Below are 15,866 nucleotides of genomic sequence, written 5' to 3' on the forward strand. Positions count from 1 at the left end.
CATGCATTCTCAAAAGATAATGTTATGCATCTGGTGGAACAGCAGTGGTGTGGCGTACTATGAATTGCTTCCCCGATGTGTAATCATCACTGCTGATATTTATTTTCGACAACTGAGATGTCTTGCAGATGCAATACAAGAACAGTGACCAGGAAGATAGTGTAAAGTGATGTTATTCCACAATAATGCCTGCTCGCATTCTGCTAGACTGACTAAAAACACTGTACAGGAGTTGGGTTGGGAAGTCATTCTGCACCAGCCTCATTCACCTGATCTTGTGCCCTCAGACATTTGCATTAGCTTTGTTAGTCCATTATCCCTTTGGGCACTGCAGGCATTCTTGCTGTAACCTGAGCTTAGTTCTGTGTCATTATTGCCTAATGCATGCTGCTGTGTTAAGTAGTGTGCATTTGGGCTTCAGCACTTTACTGAATGTTAATGGAATGCTTTCTGCAATGTCTCCTTCTGTTGCTTGCCAGGGAGAACACCATTGTTGTAGGTGTAAAAATTTGTTTATGACTTTAAAACTTGCCTGCGAATTAATGTCTTTTACAAAAGATGTAAATATGTATTTTTCTTCAGTAGTTTCTGATGTGGTTTTGCTAACTTATTGCTTTCAGTATACATCAGTTGTTCAGTGTTTTGTCATAGCTACATGTCCATAATTCCTACTGTGTTATGTATACTCTTCGCTGTACTAAATAAAGAAGTAAACAAATTTGATTTTAGTTTTCTTATATTTATTTTACATATATTGTCAGTTACATTCTGTGAGTGTGCAGATTATACTGTTCTGTTGCATGTGAGGAATGAAAGCTACCTGTAATGCAGTTTTTCTTTATGGTATTTTTGTAATCGGACACATTATGTAACTTCTTATGGTGAACAAAGTATACCGATTGTCTGTGACATCTTTTTCATATATTGATGTTTGTTGTAAACCACATTATAAACTTAAGCTTGAATTTTGTGTGTATGTTTGTGTTTGTTTGTGTGTCTGTCGACCTGCCAGCACTTTCATTTGGTAAGTCACATCATCTTTGTTTTTAGATATATTTTTCCTATGTGGAATGTTTCCGTCTATTATAACCACATTATAAACTTTGTAACTTCCATTTTATTGTGCCTTGAGACTTATTTGGTAGCTTCAAGAATGGTTTTCCTCCAGACTAATTGAGTGCCTAATCACTGTTGGAGGGCAGACTGGCTGAGTGACTGACTAACTGACTACAAGTATGCTATGCAAACCATACGTCTATGGCACAGCTCTCGTCCTGTTAGGAAATTTGACAGTGTGTTATTTCCAATAACTTCCTGTCCATCTGCTGTGAAATTAGTAATATCTAATAACTTTGATGTAACTTTTGCAACCAGGCATATACAATGTGTACAAATTTGCTTCTGCCGTTTGCGAATAAGTGGCAACAATGGTAAGCAGCGGTTGAAAAAAAAAAAACAGTTCAGACGTCAGGCAGTTAGCTTGGACCTTGGTCAACATCACGTGATTCAAACATTAGTCAATTCGTGTCTGCATCATAAAGTTGTTCTTGATTGAAAATGTCAGTTTATGAGCCTCATTCTCGTCATTTGCGGGAGGTGTTACTGTTTATTTCCAATATGAAGAAAATAGCGGCTGAGTCTCATTGAATGCTCTGAAGTACGTATGGTAAGGACACTGTTAGTGAAAGAACATGTCGTGAGTGGTTTCAATGCTTCAGGGACGGTGATTTTACTGTGGTAGACTGGCATAGTGGTGGAAGAGAGAATGTTTTCAAAGATGCAGAATTGGAGATATTGCCGAGTGAAGACTCACGTCAAACCAAAGAAGAATTGGCACAATTAGTGGGAGTGATGCAGCAAGCTATTTCAAAACACCATAAGGCTGTGGGCACGATTCAAAAAGAAGGAACTTGGGTCCCGTTTGAGCTGAAACCAAGAGACGTTGAAAAGCGTTTGTGAACAGTTGCTTCAGAGGCAAAAACGGAAGGGATTTCTGCATCACATTGTGACCAGGGATGAAAAATGGGTTCATTATGATAACCCTAAATGCAAAAAAATCATCTGGATATCCCGGCCATGCTTTCACATCAATGGCCAAACTGAATATTCACGGCTCTGCATTTGGTGGGACCAGCTTGGCATTGTGTACCCTGAGGTGTTAAAACCAAGTGAAACAATCACAGGTGCTTGCAGTCGAATACAGTTAATGCGTTTGAGCAGAGCATTAAGACAAACGGCCACAATACAGCGAGAGGCACTATATAGTGATTTTGCAGCATGACAACGCTCGACCCCACATTGCAAAAGAGGTCAAAACGTATTTGGAATGAGAAGTCCTACCCCACCTGCCGTATTCTCCAGACATTGCTCCCTCTGTCACCTGTTTAGATCAATGGCACGTGGCCTGGCTGATCAACACTTCTGATCTCATGAAAAAGTCACAAATTGGATCAATTCGTGGATCGCTTCAAAACATGAACAATTTTTTCAACGCAGGATTCGTACACTGCCCGAAAGATGGGAGAAAGTAGTGGCCAGCGATGCAAAATACTTTGAATGATACATGTGTAACCAATTTGTTTCATTAAACCTCAAATGTTGGGGAAAAAATGGTGGAAGCAAAGTTATACACCATAAATAATCTTAAATGTACATCCTTTCCTGTGTGCGGGCGTGTGTGCGTGGGTCCCCCCCCCCCCCCCCCCTCCCCCCTTCCAGCCACCATAATTCAGCTATAGACAGCCACAAAGAATAACTGAGCAATTTATGAAAATGGTATGTTCATGTACAATTGTGCAATTAAATCTTAAAGGCAATCGAAATCCCTTGCATCAATATTTTTTATGTATGAATAGTTGCATCATAAATTTGCAGTAGATAGGAAAACTCTTTTCATACGAATTTGTTTAGGTATTCACACAGTATAAAAAGTTAAATTTCTTGGAACAACTTCTAATCTCTTCTAAATTATACCACCAGTAAGACAAGGAGACAGTTTGTCCCTGCAATCATTCAATTTATGTTGGAAATAATTATAAAAGCATGGAAAATAGCAGCTAAACAAAGGTTAATATGTAACTACATAAATCTGTATAGAATGAAAGAATCAATAAATTGTTTGGCCTATGCAGATGATCTCATAGTAATGGATGGATCTTCAGAAAATGCAAAGAAAAGACTAAAATCTCTGAAGAAAATGGCTGAAAAGGCAGTTCCCCAAATGGACCATTTTGCAGTGCCAAGGGATCCCTCTCCACTTTTATGAGTTGCTTACAGGTTGTATGTATAGGTCCTACGTGAAGCCTTGTCAAATTGCTGGGTGATAAGTAGTATGGTGGGGCCACTAGCAATGCTTTTGTAAAAGTCAGATTTTCCATGTCATGACAGATGCAAATAAATCACAAAGTTAGCTTTACTGTTGTTCACGATCTAAGTGGACTTCCATGCTACTACTTAGGGATTCTGCTCAACCTTTCATGTAAAACAGCCTAGTTCTGACTGTGTGTTCAGTGTACAGTAGATTTATTACAATTCCTGTCAAAGTGGCTCCTAACAAATTTGGATCATATTTTGGCAGTTTGTGTCATATGATAGAAAGATTTCCTGATGCTGATTTTTTTTTTTCACTTGAAGCTTGCCAGTGTTCCATAAGACGTTGCAAGTGGCACCTGATTACCGAGATAATGATAGAGTTATCCAAGATTAAAGTCTATTCAAAAGTCTTCATTCATCAGTTTACAATCCTTGGGCTGGTCTGTCTATCCCTGATCAAAGGTGAAAAGAGCTTTTCTGAGTGGTGAAAAGTAAAATCCAGTCTGAGAGGGTCCTTTGAGATACAGCCTTTTGAAAATCTGACGAAACTGAGGAATAAAATTTTTTTTTTAATTGGCTTTAATCTGGGGTAACTCAATCATTATCTGAGTAGTAAAGGCACCACTTGCACATCCTTGTGGCATGCTGGCTGGCTACAAATGTAGAAAAAAAATCAGCATCAGGAAGTCATTCTATCATATGATGCAAACTGCCAAAACATGATCTAAATTTGTGTGACAAGTTTTATGAACTGCTTTGACAGCAAATTAGGATAATTTATAAATGATAGAGTGCAGCAATCAGTCGTCTCTCTCTTGCTCTCTCTTGCTCTCTCTTGCTCTCTCTTGCTCTCTCTTGCTCTCTCTTGCTCTCTCTTGCTCTCTCTTGCTCTCTCTTGCTCTCTCTTGCTCTCTCTTGCTCTCTCTTGCTCTCTCTTGCTCTCTCTTGCTCTCTCTTGCTCTCTCTCGCTCTCTCTCACTTTCTTTCTTTTTTCTCTCTCCCCACAAATCCAGATTTCAGCTAGCACCTAACCATTATCAATGCACTATTTGCACTATTTTTTAATGTCCCTGTTGTTCGGGTGTCAGTCAGTCAAAGAACAGTGACTGCTGACCGAACTACAGGGAACTAACATGCATAGAGATTAAAAAGTAGTGCATTGATAATGGCTAGGCACTAGCTGAAATCTGGATTTGCATAATTTATAAATTACATAAGTTGCTGAGTGCACCCACATTCCTGACGGAAGGTAACCTGATGAAATTGGGATAAATTTGCTGTGTACCAAGAACATGTTCAGTAACCAGGCTGTTGCACCTAAACAGTTGAGCAGAATCACCAGACTCTAATATAGAAGTCCCCTTAGAGCATGAGCAATGGTAAGCAAACTTGATTTATTTGTAACTGTTGCAACATAGAAAAATTGGCGTTTACAAAAGCATGGCAGTTGCCCCCATTGTACTGCCTATCAAGCTGTAATTTGGCATGGCTTCATGTATCCTGTCAATATTTCACCAAAAGGGGAGTGTGTCGAATGAGGACCTTTTTTAAATTTAGGCCACTTGACATGATTAATTCAAATGTTTTTTGAGTAGACAGAATACATGACATATGAAAGTAACTCACCAAGCATTTTCAAAATGAAGTATGGATACATCAAGAAAGTAGACACCTATAAATATAAACACCTCTAAATATAAACATAACAAGTGAAAAAGAAGCAGTTAAAGTCAGTACTGGAAAAATGAAACGAATGTACATGAAAGTGGGAAATCTTTAAAATAAGAATGTTTTACACTCCTGGAAATGGAAAAAAGAACACATTGACACCGGTGTGTCAGACCCACCATACTTGCTCCGGACACTGCGAGAGGGCTGTACAAGCAATGATCACACGCACGGCACAGCGGACACACCAGGAACCGCGGTGTTGGCCGTCGAATGGCGCTAGCTGCGCAGCATTTGTGCACCGCCGCCGTCAGTGTCAGCCAGTTTGCCGTGGCATACGGAGCTCCATCGCAGTCTTTAACACTGGTAGCATGCCGCGACAGCATGGACGTGAACCGTATGTGCAGTTGACGGACTTTGAGCGAGGGCGTATAGTGGGCATGCGGGAGGCCGGGTGGACATACCGCCGAATTGCTCAACACGTGGGGCGTGAGGTCTCCACAGTACATCGATGTTGTCGCAAGTGGTCGGCGGAAGGTGCACGTGCCCGTCGACCTGGGACCGGACCGCAGCGACGCACGGATGCACGCCAGGACCGTAGGATCCTACGCAGTGCCGTAGGGGACCGCACCGCCACTTCCCAGCAAATTAGGGACACTGTTGCTCCTGGGGTATCGGCGAGGACCATTCACAACCGTCTCCATGAAGCTGGGCTATGGTCCCGCACACTGTTAGGCCATCTTCCGCTCACGCCCCAACATCGTGCAGCCCACCTCCAGTGGTGTCGCGACAGGCGTGAATGGAGGGACGAATGGAGACGTGTCATCTTCAGCGATGAGAGTCGCTTCTGCCTTGGTGCCAATGATGGTCGTATGCGTGTTTGGCGCCGTGCAGGTGAGCGCCACAATCAGGACTGCATACGACCGAGGCACACAGGGCCAACACCCGGCATCATGGTGTGGGGAGCGATCTCCTACACTGGCCGTACACCACTGGTGATCGTCAAGGGGACACTGAATAGTGCACGGTACATCCAAACCGTCATCGAACCCATCGTTCTACCATTCCTAGACCGGCAAGGGACCTTGCTGTTCCAACAGGACAATGCACGTCCGCATGTATCCCGTGCCACCCAACGTGCTCTAGAAGGTGTAAGTCAACTACCCTGGCCAGCAAGATCTCCGGATCTGTCCCCCATTGAGCATGTTCGGGACTGGATGAAGCGTCGTCTCACGCGGTCTGCACGTCCAGCACGAACGCTGGTCCAACTGAGGCGCCAGGTGGAAATGGCATGGCAAGCCGTTCCACAGGACTACATCCAGCATCTCTACGATCGTCTCCATGGGAGAATAGCAGCCTGCATTGCTGCGAAAGGTGGATATACACTGTACTAGTGCCGACATTGTGCATGCTCTGTTGCCTGTGTCTATGTGCCTGTGGTTCTGTCAGTGTGATCATGTGATGTATCTGACCCCAGGAATGTGTCAATAAAGTTTCCCCTTCCTGGGACAATGAATTCACGGTGTTCTTATTTCAATTTCCAGGAATGTATAAAGATATTAAATTAAGGCACTATAATGCAGTTGTAAGAGTAAAAGTCAATAATGGATCAAAAGCAGAACTTTAATCTGGATGCAAAATAGCATTAGAATGTTTGGAAAAGATAGAAAGAAGAATCTTGTGCTCTATACCAAATACAATAAAGAATAATGATGATTGGGCTTTGAGACCAAATAATGACATGTACTATGAAATGGCATGTTACACTCTATGGATACCTAGAGAGAATGAAGGAAGACAAATTAAAAAAGATCTACATTCTTCCAAAACAGGGAAACAGAGAAAACAGGTGGTGAGGCAGGAGAAAAAGTACTTGAAATAAATGCAGATTGAACAGGAGATCTTACTCGACAAAGACAAATTCAGACTAGAAGTCAAGAAATTCAAAGGTTTTTCAGGAAGATAATACAAATAGAAAAACCAATAGAAAAAGAAACTGGAGTTGAAATGTCAGGTGACAGAAAAACAGGTCATTCTGAGAAAATGATAGTTTTGGAGAAAGATGAAAGAAAAGAGAAATAAATAGTTCCAACATAGTCCTTAGTTGGTTTGAAATGAAATTATTGTTGTATATCTTAAGCATTGTATGATGTTTCTTCTTCTTCTTCTTCTTCTTCTTCGCAGATGGATCACTTAGGACCACGCATAATCAACATTTGTTGGCCTTCCTTTTCGCCCAGTATTCCTTCATAAACAACGAATGGGCTAGCTTTCGTTGCATAGACCATGTATGTCTGTTAGTTTTTCTCTCTTCTTCCTCAAAACCCCGTGTGTTTGTGATTTTTCTGATTTCATTTCTATCATGTAGATTTGGAGACCCTAATTCTCTCAGGTCTTTTTCCGTCTGTTTGTACCAGTTCGGTCTTGTAGTTTTGTTCTTTAAAAATGTATGGATTTTGTGCGTTAACCTGTTTGAGTCCATTCTTTCTAAGTGCCCCATGAATTGGATTCTTCGCATGCGTGTGTGTCTGTTATTTTGGAGATATTTTTGTATATTTCTGCATTGGGTTTTGGATAATGTACCCCATCTTTAGTTCTTGGTCCTAGGATTTTCCTCATTATCTTATGTTCTTTCACTTCTAATTCCTCTTTTAGTGTTCTCTGTTGAAGGTTTAGTGTCTCAGATGCGTAGAGAGCTTCGGGTCTAATTACTGTTGTGTATGATGTATTTTTACTTTTTTGTAATCCACAAATGAAATAGACATCACAGTATTTCAGACCTCCTGTCTGTGTATTTGTCAATACAGTAATTATCCAGAGGGGACCTTCAAAGTTTTAAAGTAGATGGACAAATATTTTTACGCACAGTTTCTGTATTTTTATCCTCCCCTTTGACCCAGGCTTTGGACTGGATCTGGCGAGGTTTAAAAAATTTTTATTATCTTGCTTTTTTTATTTTATCTTTATTAGAAAGATTTTGATTCTCATTAGTATAGTTTAATCTGTTCTGTGGTGATTAATAGTTTATCTTCATGTGGTGATTAATAGTTTATCTTCATGTGGTAATACTCTAAACAAGGTACGACATGCAATGATAATTTGTAAGATTTTGCACTCTTGGCCCCGGTAGCTGAGTGGTCAGCGTGAAAGAATGGCAATCCTAAGGGCCCGAGTTCGATTCCCGGTTGGGCTGGAGATTTCCTCCACTCAGGGACTGGGTGTTGTGTTGTCCTAATCATCATCATTTCATCCCCATTGATGCGCAAGTCACCGAAGTGGCGTCAAATTGAAAGACGTGCACCCAGCGAACGGTCTACCCGACGGGAGGCCCTAGTCACATGACATTTACATTTATTTACCCCATATGTTAATGCATTTTCTGTTTGTTTCCAGGAACCCGAGCATCTCCATGTTAGTATAGCTTTCTTGGAGTTGGTATTTGTTATAACATTTGGAAAATGACCCCTCACAAACCATAGAAAATTGTCATCATGTCACCTTTCCCTGCCAGATTCTCTGCGACTGTCAAGTCAAGAACATCAAATCAGAACATTTTACAGCATTTCACTGTCTTCTGTATTGACCTAACAGAGCTTATCAGCATGTGAGACTGGTCAGCTTCTCCCATTTAAGTTACATCCTACAATGCATTGTGTTTTCTTAATGTTACCTCCTGTATTCCTGTTGTTCTTTCTTGTCTCCAGCATTTTTATGATATTACTCCAGCATTTTTATGATATTACACAGGGCCAACATTTTCTTTTATCATGCTGCTTAATGGCAGGTATCATATTAGTTAGCATAAATTGATTAAAATAATCAATGTTTGAAAATATAATATAATAGGACAGATAAAAAAATCTACTCGCCATGCAGCAGCAGGAAAGACACGTAACAAAAATGTGAAAACATGTGAGATTTTGGAGCCAGTGGCCCCTTCTTCTGGCAGAAGGGAAAGGAAGCAGGATGAATCCAGTAAGTCTTCCCTGACCTCTGGTTCCTGGCCACGTTCCCATAAACTTTCCTGTTCCTAAACCTTGCCAGAGATTTTCCTTCATCCCTCTTCCCTTCCCTTCAACCTTTCTGTCAGGAGGAGGAGCCACTGGCTCCAAAAGCTTGTGCGATTCTACATCAAAAATGGCAAATCCAGGATGGAATAATGACAACATTATGAAAAGGGTAGATTATAACAACTAAAACAATCAATTATAAACAAAATTATTTAATTGGACAGATAAAAAAATCTACTCACGAAGTGGGGGCAGAACACACACAGAAAAGACGGTTGTAGTTGGCGAGCTTTCTGAACCAGTGGCTCCTCCTTCAGGCAGAAGGGTTGAAAGGGAAGGAAGAGGGGTGAAGGAAATGGACTGGAGAGGTCTAGGAAAAGGAGTAGATTTCAGGAAAGTCACCCAGAACTACGGGTCATGGGAGACTTACTGTATGGGATGAGAAAGAAAGACTAATTGTTGGGGACTGCATCGGATGAGATTTGAAAACCAGAGAGCTTGAAGGTTGAAATCAAAGTAATATGCAGACAGAGATTACTGCTTAAACATCACAAATGAGTTAATAAGAGTGAAAAGCTAAGTGCATTGTACATAAATGAGGTTGGAGGGGGTTGGTGGAAAAAAATAGATGGGAAAGACAATGAAAGATATAGAAAACTAAAAGCTAAGGACGGAAGAAATTAATGTAAATTAAGGCCAGGTGGGTGGCAAGAACCAGGTACGTGTTGTAGTGCTAGTTCCCACCTGCGGAGTTATGAGAAACTGGTGTCTGGGGGAAGAATCCAGATGGCACATGTTGTGAATCAGGCTTCGAGGTTACGAAAGTCATGTTGTAGAGCATGTTGTGCAACAGGATATTGTGAGTTGGCGGTATACACCCTCTACCTATGATGCCAATTCATCTTAATTGATAATTTGGTGGTAGTCGTGCCTATGTAGAAGGGTGAACAGTGTTTACATAATGTTTACCTGCGAAACGACACATTGTATACCAACTGTTATGTAAACAGTGTTTGGCCTTCTACATCGGCATGACTACCACCAAATTATCAATTAGGATAATCCACCCACACTGTCACTCTTTGTAAGTATCTCTGTGATCTCTTCCCCTGTGCAACCACAATGCCTTGTCATTGTTTATGTGCTGTAGTACGGCTCTTGTTAAAATTAATTTTACATTTGGGTTGTTATATTTTATCATTGCAAAAATTGTTAATGCAAATCTTAGTTCAAAAACTGGAACAGTTTGGACCTCATAAATTTATATTTTTGAGACGTTCTGCAGGAATGTTTCGTTAACTAGTCCAGCAAGTAAATGTTAGTGTTAATTACCAGACAACAAATTTCTAAGAATAAAATTTTGGATACCTTTTCAAAAATATTTTGTTGTTTGGAAAATAAAGACATAGCTCAGTAAAAAAAAATTACATCGTATGTACTTGAAATATATTACAAAGTTTTTACTGCGTAACTTCTAAAAAGCAGCAGCTTGTCCCTTACCAACGTTTACAGCCGAAGTCTTTGATTATGAGCCAAAATAGTGTTCCATAAATGCTGAAAATTCAAATTCGCCCCATATTTGTGTGTGTAGATTTATTATTTATTTATTTATTTAATGAAGCATGGTTTGCAGCTTTTGAAAACTGCATATAAAAGAGGTTTTTCTACTTGTAACTTTTTTGTTAGCAGTCATACTACTTATTTTGCTACCAGTGGTACATTACAATTGCTTTTGAGAAAAGTAGAGAACTTTTGCGTGTTTTGTGTACTAATTATTACTTCAAAAATATAAAGTAAGGTAGTTACTTCTTCATTTTCAGCTACGTGTCTGCAGTCCTGATACATCTTGAAATGCTTGCACCACAGTACCATAGCATGCCATGAGAGGAGTCTATTCATAAAGTGGAGATGGGTTGTTGCACAATTTTGTTTTAGCACCAGTAGTGTGCTACTATTCTGTGATGTGGGACTTCAGTGTGTATCAGGATTGCAGACATGTCCGCAAACTAATAAAAAAATGAAATATGTAACTTTTTTTTCGACAGCAAGACAAAATTCTGTGAGTCTCTTTGTAAACCACATTGTACCTTTAAGGCAGTTTCAACATTGTAGCAAATGAAATAATCTGTTGGTTTCATCTTGATCTTGCTACATGGTGAATAAATGTGTGTCAAAGAAAGAAGTTCCAAGAACCTGAGTCTGTTATTAGCTCATGTTTTGAATGATGCTTGAAATTTGTTTGATTTAACTTATGGAGCACAAGCACAAGCACTCTACATCATCTTTCCCAATAGCAGATCTAGTCTGAATGTAGAATGCTCTCACTCCTCTTGCATAAACACTTCAGAGTATAATTGTATACAAATATTTCTACTTTCATTCTGTTAATGCTACTTTCAAATGAAGCATAACCTTCAACTCAGGAAACTTTTTTTTTTTTTTTTTTTTTTTTTTTTTTTTTTTTTTTTTTGTAATGTAATGCTTCATACATTTTCCACCATCTTGATTTAAAAATCAGTGTTTTGTCACTACACTTAAATGTTATCATCACCTTCTGTATAGTGTTGACTGCAAAACATATTTATGTACTGGCACAAATTGTAGTGAATTCTAATGTTTGTGTTTTGGACATGTGTTAAGATGTTTTAGCTAATCACTATCTGCCTATTCTAAATCCAATTAAGTCACAATAAACCTCAATACATTGTATTATACAGTGTGTCCCAGGAGGAAAGGATATGACAGGAACGAACATTCGAGCAACGAAGTCCAGTAAACATGGGCTTTGAAATGCTTACCTTAAGATCTGTGAGCACTTCTTCACTAGAAGAGATGTTTTTCATGAAGCAAAGATGAAAAAGTGCTCATAGCTCATGAGGTATCCATTTTAGAGTGCCCATGTTTACTACTAATTTTTTTTTCTTGTTTGGTCCATATTATCTCCCACAAAATTTGGAAAGCAAAGATCTTGCATTAAAGAAATTTGTTTCACAATATTAAAGTTGAAGTAGTGCTTATAACTGTTAAGAAGGCATTTTACAGCCCAATATTTACTAGACTTTTGTGCTTTGAATGATCATTCCTGTCATATCCTTGAATATTGAGAATTCCTCCTGGGCCACCCTCTATTTGTAATTTGTGCTGCAGCAGTTAGTATAAGACTCTGATGTGAAATGATAAGCATTTATAAAGATGTTTCAGTCAAATATGATGGATGATGATCTTGTTTGCTTACAGCTCCAACTGCTCTGAAAACACACGGTGTTGGTACAGGGAAAAAAGTGACATCATATCCCACATTCAGGAATGAAATGGAAGAGGGTGGAAAATATATATATAGTGAAGACAAAGTAGTAGTTGATGGTATGGATCCAGTTGAATTAATTATAATTACAAAATAAATACTAGGATGAATGTCAATTATCCCCTGTATCAAGAGAAGAGTCTGAGTGAGAAATTACAAAAATTCTTATCTGTATAATGCTTATACATTATTCTACTTTGGTATGAATTGAAAGTTGTAAGAGTATAACATATTTTGATTTTCACCCCAAATGATTATTATTTAACTATAAAGAACTATAAGAATATGAAATAATTATGGGGGCTTGGATTGAGCATCACTATTAATGATATCATTAGGGTTATATAAAGAGTGGGGAAGGAGAAATGAATGATTTGACAATATGTATGTTTATTTGAAAAATAACAGTTGCATATAGAAGATAGTGTGTGGAAGATAACATTTGTCATCGAAGGTGCATATTTGGTGTGACTACACAATGTTATTCATTACCAGCAGGAATGTTATTCATTGCCTAGTAGTGCCACATTTTCAAGTGCTCATGTGAGTGAGTTTGCTGTATGCAAATGCTTCATAAGAATAAGCAAACTGATAAGATCGAGTCGGTATGTGGGCCACACAGGAGCATCTTGTATGGAGTTGTTCATTGTGGTTCAACATTGCTCATCTACACTAACATTTCTCAACCTTTTATTTTTTTAAGAAAACATTTTTAAATGTTTGTTGGCATACTGGAATTTCACCTCCTGTAGATCAGGCCTGATATTCTGTGTCTCTAATTTTATAGCTGCATTATTGCTATATTTTCCTATTTCTTGTTCAATGGTAAAATCACTTCAGTTTACTTTTGTAATAATTTCCTTTTTCCTTCTTATTCCTGAATCCACATTATGTCATGCACGTTGCCGGCCGTGGTGGTCTCGCAGTTCTAGGCGCGCAGTCCGGAACCGTGCGACTGCTACGGTCGCAGGTTCGAATCCTGCCTCGGGCATGGATGTGTGTGATGTCCTTAGGTTAGTTAGGTTTAAGTAGTTCTAAGTTCTAGGGGACTGATGACCAAAGCTGTTAAGTCCCATAGCGCTCAGAGCCATTTGAACCATGTCATGCACGTTCAAATTATTTTAGGTATTCTGTTTTGTTATATGTAAGATGTGCAAGTAATTCCTTAGATAGGTCCCTGATGAAGGCAGTATGCTGCTGAAATCTGTAATGAAAAATTAATTTTTTATATTAAAGGTGACCGGACCAGAGAGCATCTTGTTTATAAAATTATTTGTTTCACCTACAGGCAACTTCATCACAAGTCGTGGACCAGCCACAGCATTTGATTTTGCCCTTGCTGTTGTGGAAAATCTGCTGGGGCAATCTGCAGTGGAACCTGTTGCAAAACCAATGTTACTTGTTTAAATTATCTGATAAATAATATGTAATCATATTTCAAATAATAAACAAAAGTTTACAGTATAAACTTGCATTGTTCCTTGTGGTTGCATTTAACAGTAACTATACATGTAAAATAGATTTTTTAGCATGCACCTTACCTACCAGTGCTATTCAGCAACTCTGTCAGTGAGCCATTTTATCAAATCAATTATTCTGCTGTTAATTTTTTCTTCAGTTCAAAGTCACTTCTCCATAAAATCACAGAAGAAGCAATACTTACTTACGTCTATGGTGAAATTTTCACTCTACAGCAGAGTGTGCGCTGATACGAAACTTCTCGGTAGATTAAAACTGTGTGCCGGACTGAGACACAAACTTCTAGTACCTCCCGCCGCGGAAGTCGAACACGCGCCAGAACAAATGGACATGGCCAGCCCATAGAGGGCTCCGCGTCCGCGGCTGCTCTTCTGCGCAGCGGCTCTCGCGCAGCGAGGGCGCCACCGCTACACCACGTGCAGACCGCGGCCAATAGTCGCTCCCTCCGGTTTCGTATATAGGGACCCGCTCTGCCCTAGTCCAGTCAGTCTGGTACTCGCTCTGGATTGCGTCTCTATCTCGGCAGTACTGCGTTCTGGTCATTGCTCGTTGTTGACATTTGCCTGGCTCTGGTTCTGAGTGGATTTACTGTTGGTGTTTGGTGTTGTGGTTTCTACAAGCCTCCGTTGTTTATCTCTTCCTTGTTGTGTCGGTTATAGTCGGTTGTCATTGGTTTGTCGTCCGGCTCGTCCTTGTGTTTACCCGGTGGTGCGTGCTCCACTGCAGGCAGCTTCCCCACCTGGCGGCTCCGATCCGCAGCCCAAGGCGTTCCCGCGGTTGGTTTTGGTTACTACAGAACTCAGGACCTTTGCCTTTCGCGGGCAAGTGCTCTACCACTGAGCTACCCAAGCACGACTCGCGCCCTGTCCTCACAGCTTTAATTCCGCCAGTACTTTTACTTACTTACTAACTTACTCCATGGCACTACAGTCCTCTGAGGACCTTGGCCTCCTCAATCACAGATTTCCAATCTCTGTCTTCAGCATGCCTGTGCTACCTCCTCACTCCCACTGCTCTCAGGTCGGCTTCCACATGATGTGGACCACATCTTCCAGCCATCTTACACGAGGTCATCCTCTCCTTCTTCTACCACCAGGATGTCCCATCACCATCTTCTTTGGGAGCCTTTCTTCTGTCATCCACTGGACATGTCCTAACCATCTTAGCCTTCCCATTTTGATTAAGGTTACCAAATCAGGTTCTTTGTACAGAGCCCTTCTTTCTTCATTAGTCCTAATTCTCCCTATCTCACCTTCTTTTACAGGACCACAAATCTTCCTCAGCACTTTCCTTTCCTTCTTCTCCAAAGGCTCCGCCAGTACCCATGCCTCACTGCCATACATAAGAACTGGTTTGATCACTGTTTTATAGTGTCAACTTTAGTTTCCTACTTATGTTCTTACTTTTGAGCATGGTATATAGTGCTCCATATGACCTGTCGGCAGCCTTAATTCAGTTTGTTATATCTGCCTCCACTTCGTTTTCTGACGTTATTACTGAACCATGATAAATAAAGCTTTCTACTCTTTCAAAGTTGTACCCTTCTAACTGTAGATCATCTGTGTTTCTTCTAACTCTTTTAGTTACCATGTACTTAGATTTTGTCTCACTAATTTCTAAACAAAGGTTCTTGGCAGTTGCTTCAAACTCTTTGAAGGCTGATGTAAGCACCTCCGTACTTCTAGCACTTATTACTACATCATCTGCATGGGCTAAGGTTTGCAGAAGTCTATTGCCTTCTGGGTTTGTGGTTACTGATCTTACTGCATTTGCTAATACCATGATGAATAGTACTGGGGATAATGGGGCTCCCTGTCTTAGGCCTTCTTCTGTTGGGAACTCTCTGAACATAAATTTGGTTTTTGCTGTTTTCCGCCTAGGAGATGTCCAATACCCAGTAGCGGAGCATGCCCTCCAGCATAATTCTAGGGACCTAGGAACCTGCTACACCGTATGTGCCATTTGGCTTCTCCCACCCAACACCAGTCCCTCTGAACTGCGGAGATGGGAACTTGCACTCCAACACATCCTTTCATCCCGCCATCCCCCTGGACTGAACCTACATTAAACAACCTCACTCCCATTTACTCTTC

The 15,866-nt window shown here is 40.3% G+C and overlaps 1 protein-coding gene across 6 annotated transcripts in view; it reads left to right on the plus strand.

Annotated features, from left to right (window-relative positions):
• The window catches only part of LOC126251460 (Parkinson disease protein 7 homolog), a 220,846-nt gene extending 207,109 nt beyond the window's left edge, over window positions 1-13,737 (plus strand). For 3 of the 6 annotated variants that reach the window (XM_049951911.1, XM_049951922.1, XM_049951903.1), the window contains exons 4-5: window positions 12,228-12,353; window positions 13,583-13,736. In XM_049951911.1, the coding sequence (XP_049807868.1) occupies window positions 12,228-12,353; window positions 13,583-13,701 (245 nt within the window). In that variant the 3' untranslated portion in view covers window positions 13,702-13,736. Of the gene's footprint in view, window positions 1-12,227; window positions 12,354-13,582 lie in introns of all 6 variants that reach the window. The other 3 variants (XM_049951948.1, XM_049951939.1, XM_049951930.1) reach the window with 2 other exon arrangements.
• The last annotated feature ends 2,129 nt before the right edge of the window (window positions 13,738-15,866 follow it).

Source organism: Schistocerca nitens, chromosome 1 (assembly GCF_023898315.1).
Source record: "Schistocerca nitens isolate TAMUIC-IGC-003100 chromosome 1, iqSchNite1.1, whole genome shotgun sequence".
Taxonomy (NCBI): domain Eukaryota; kingdom Metazoa; phylum Arthropoda; class Insecta; order Orthoptera; family Acrididae; genus Schistocerca; species Schistocerca nitens.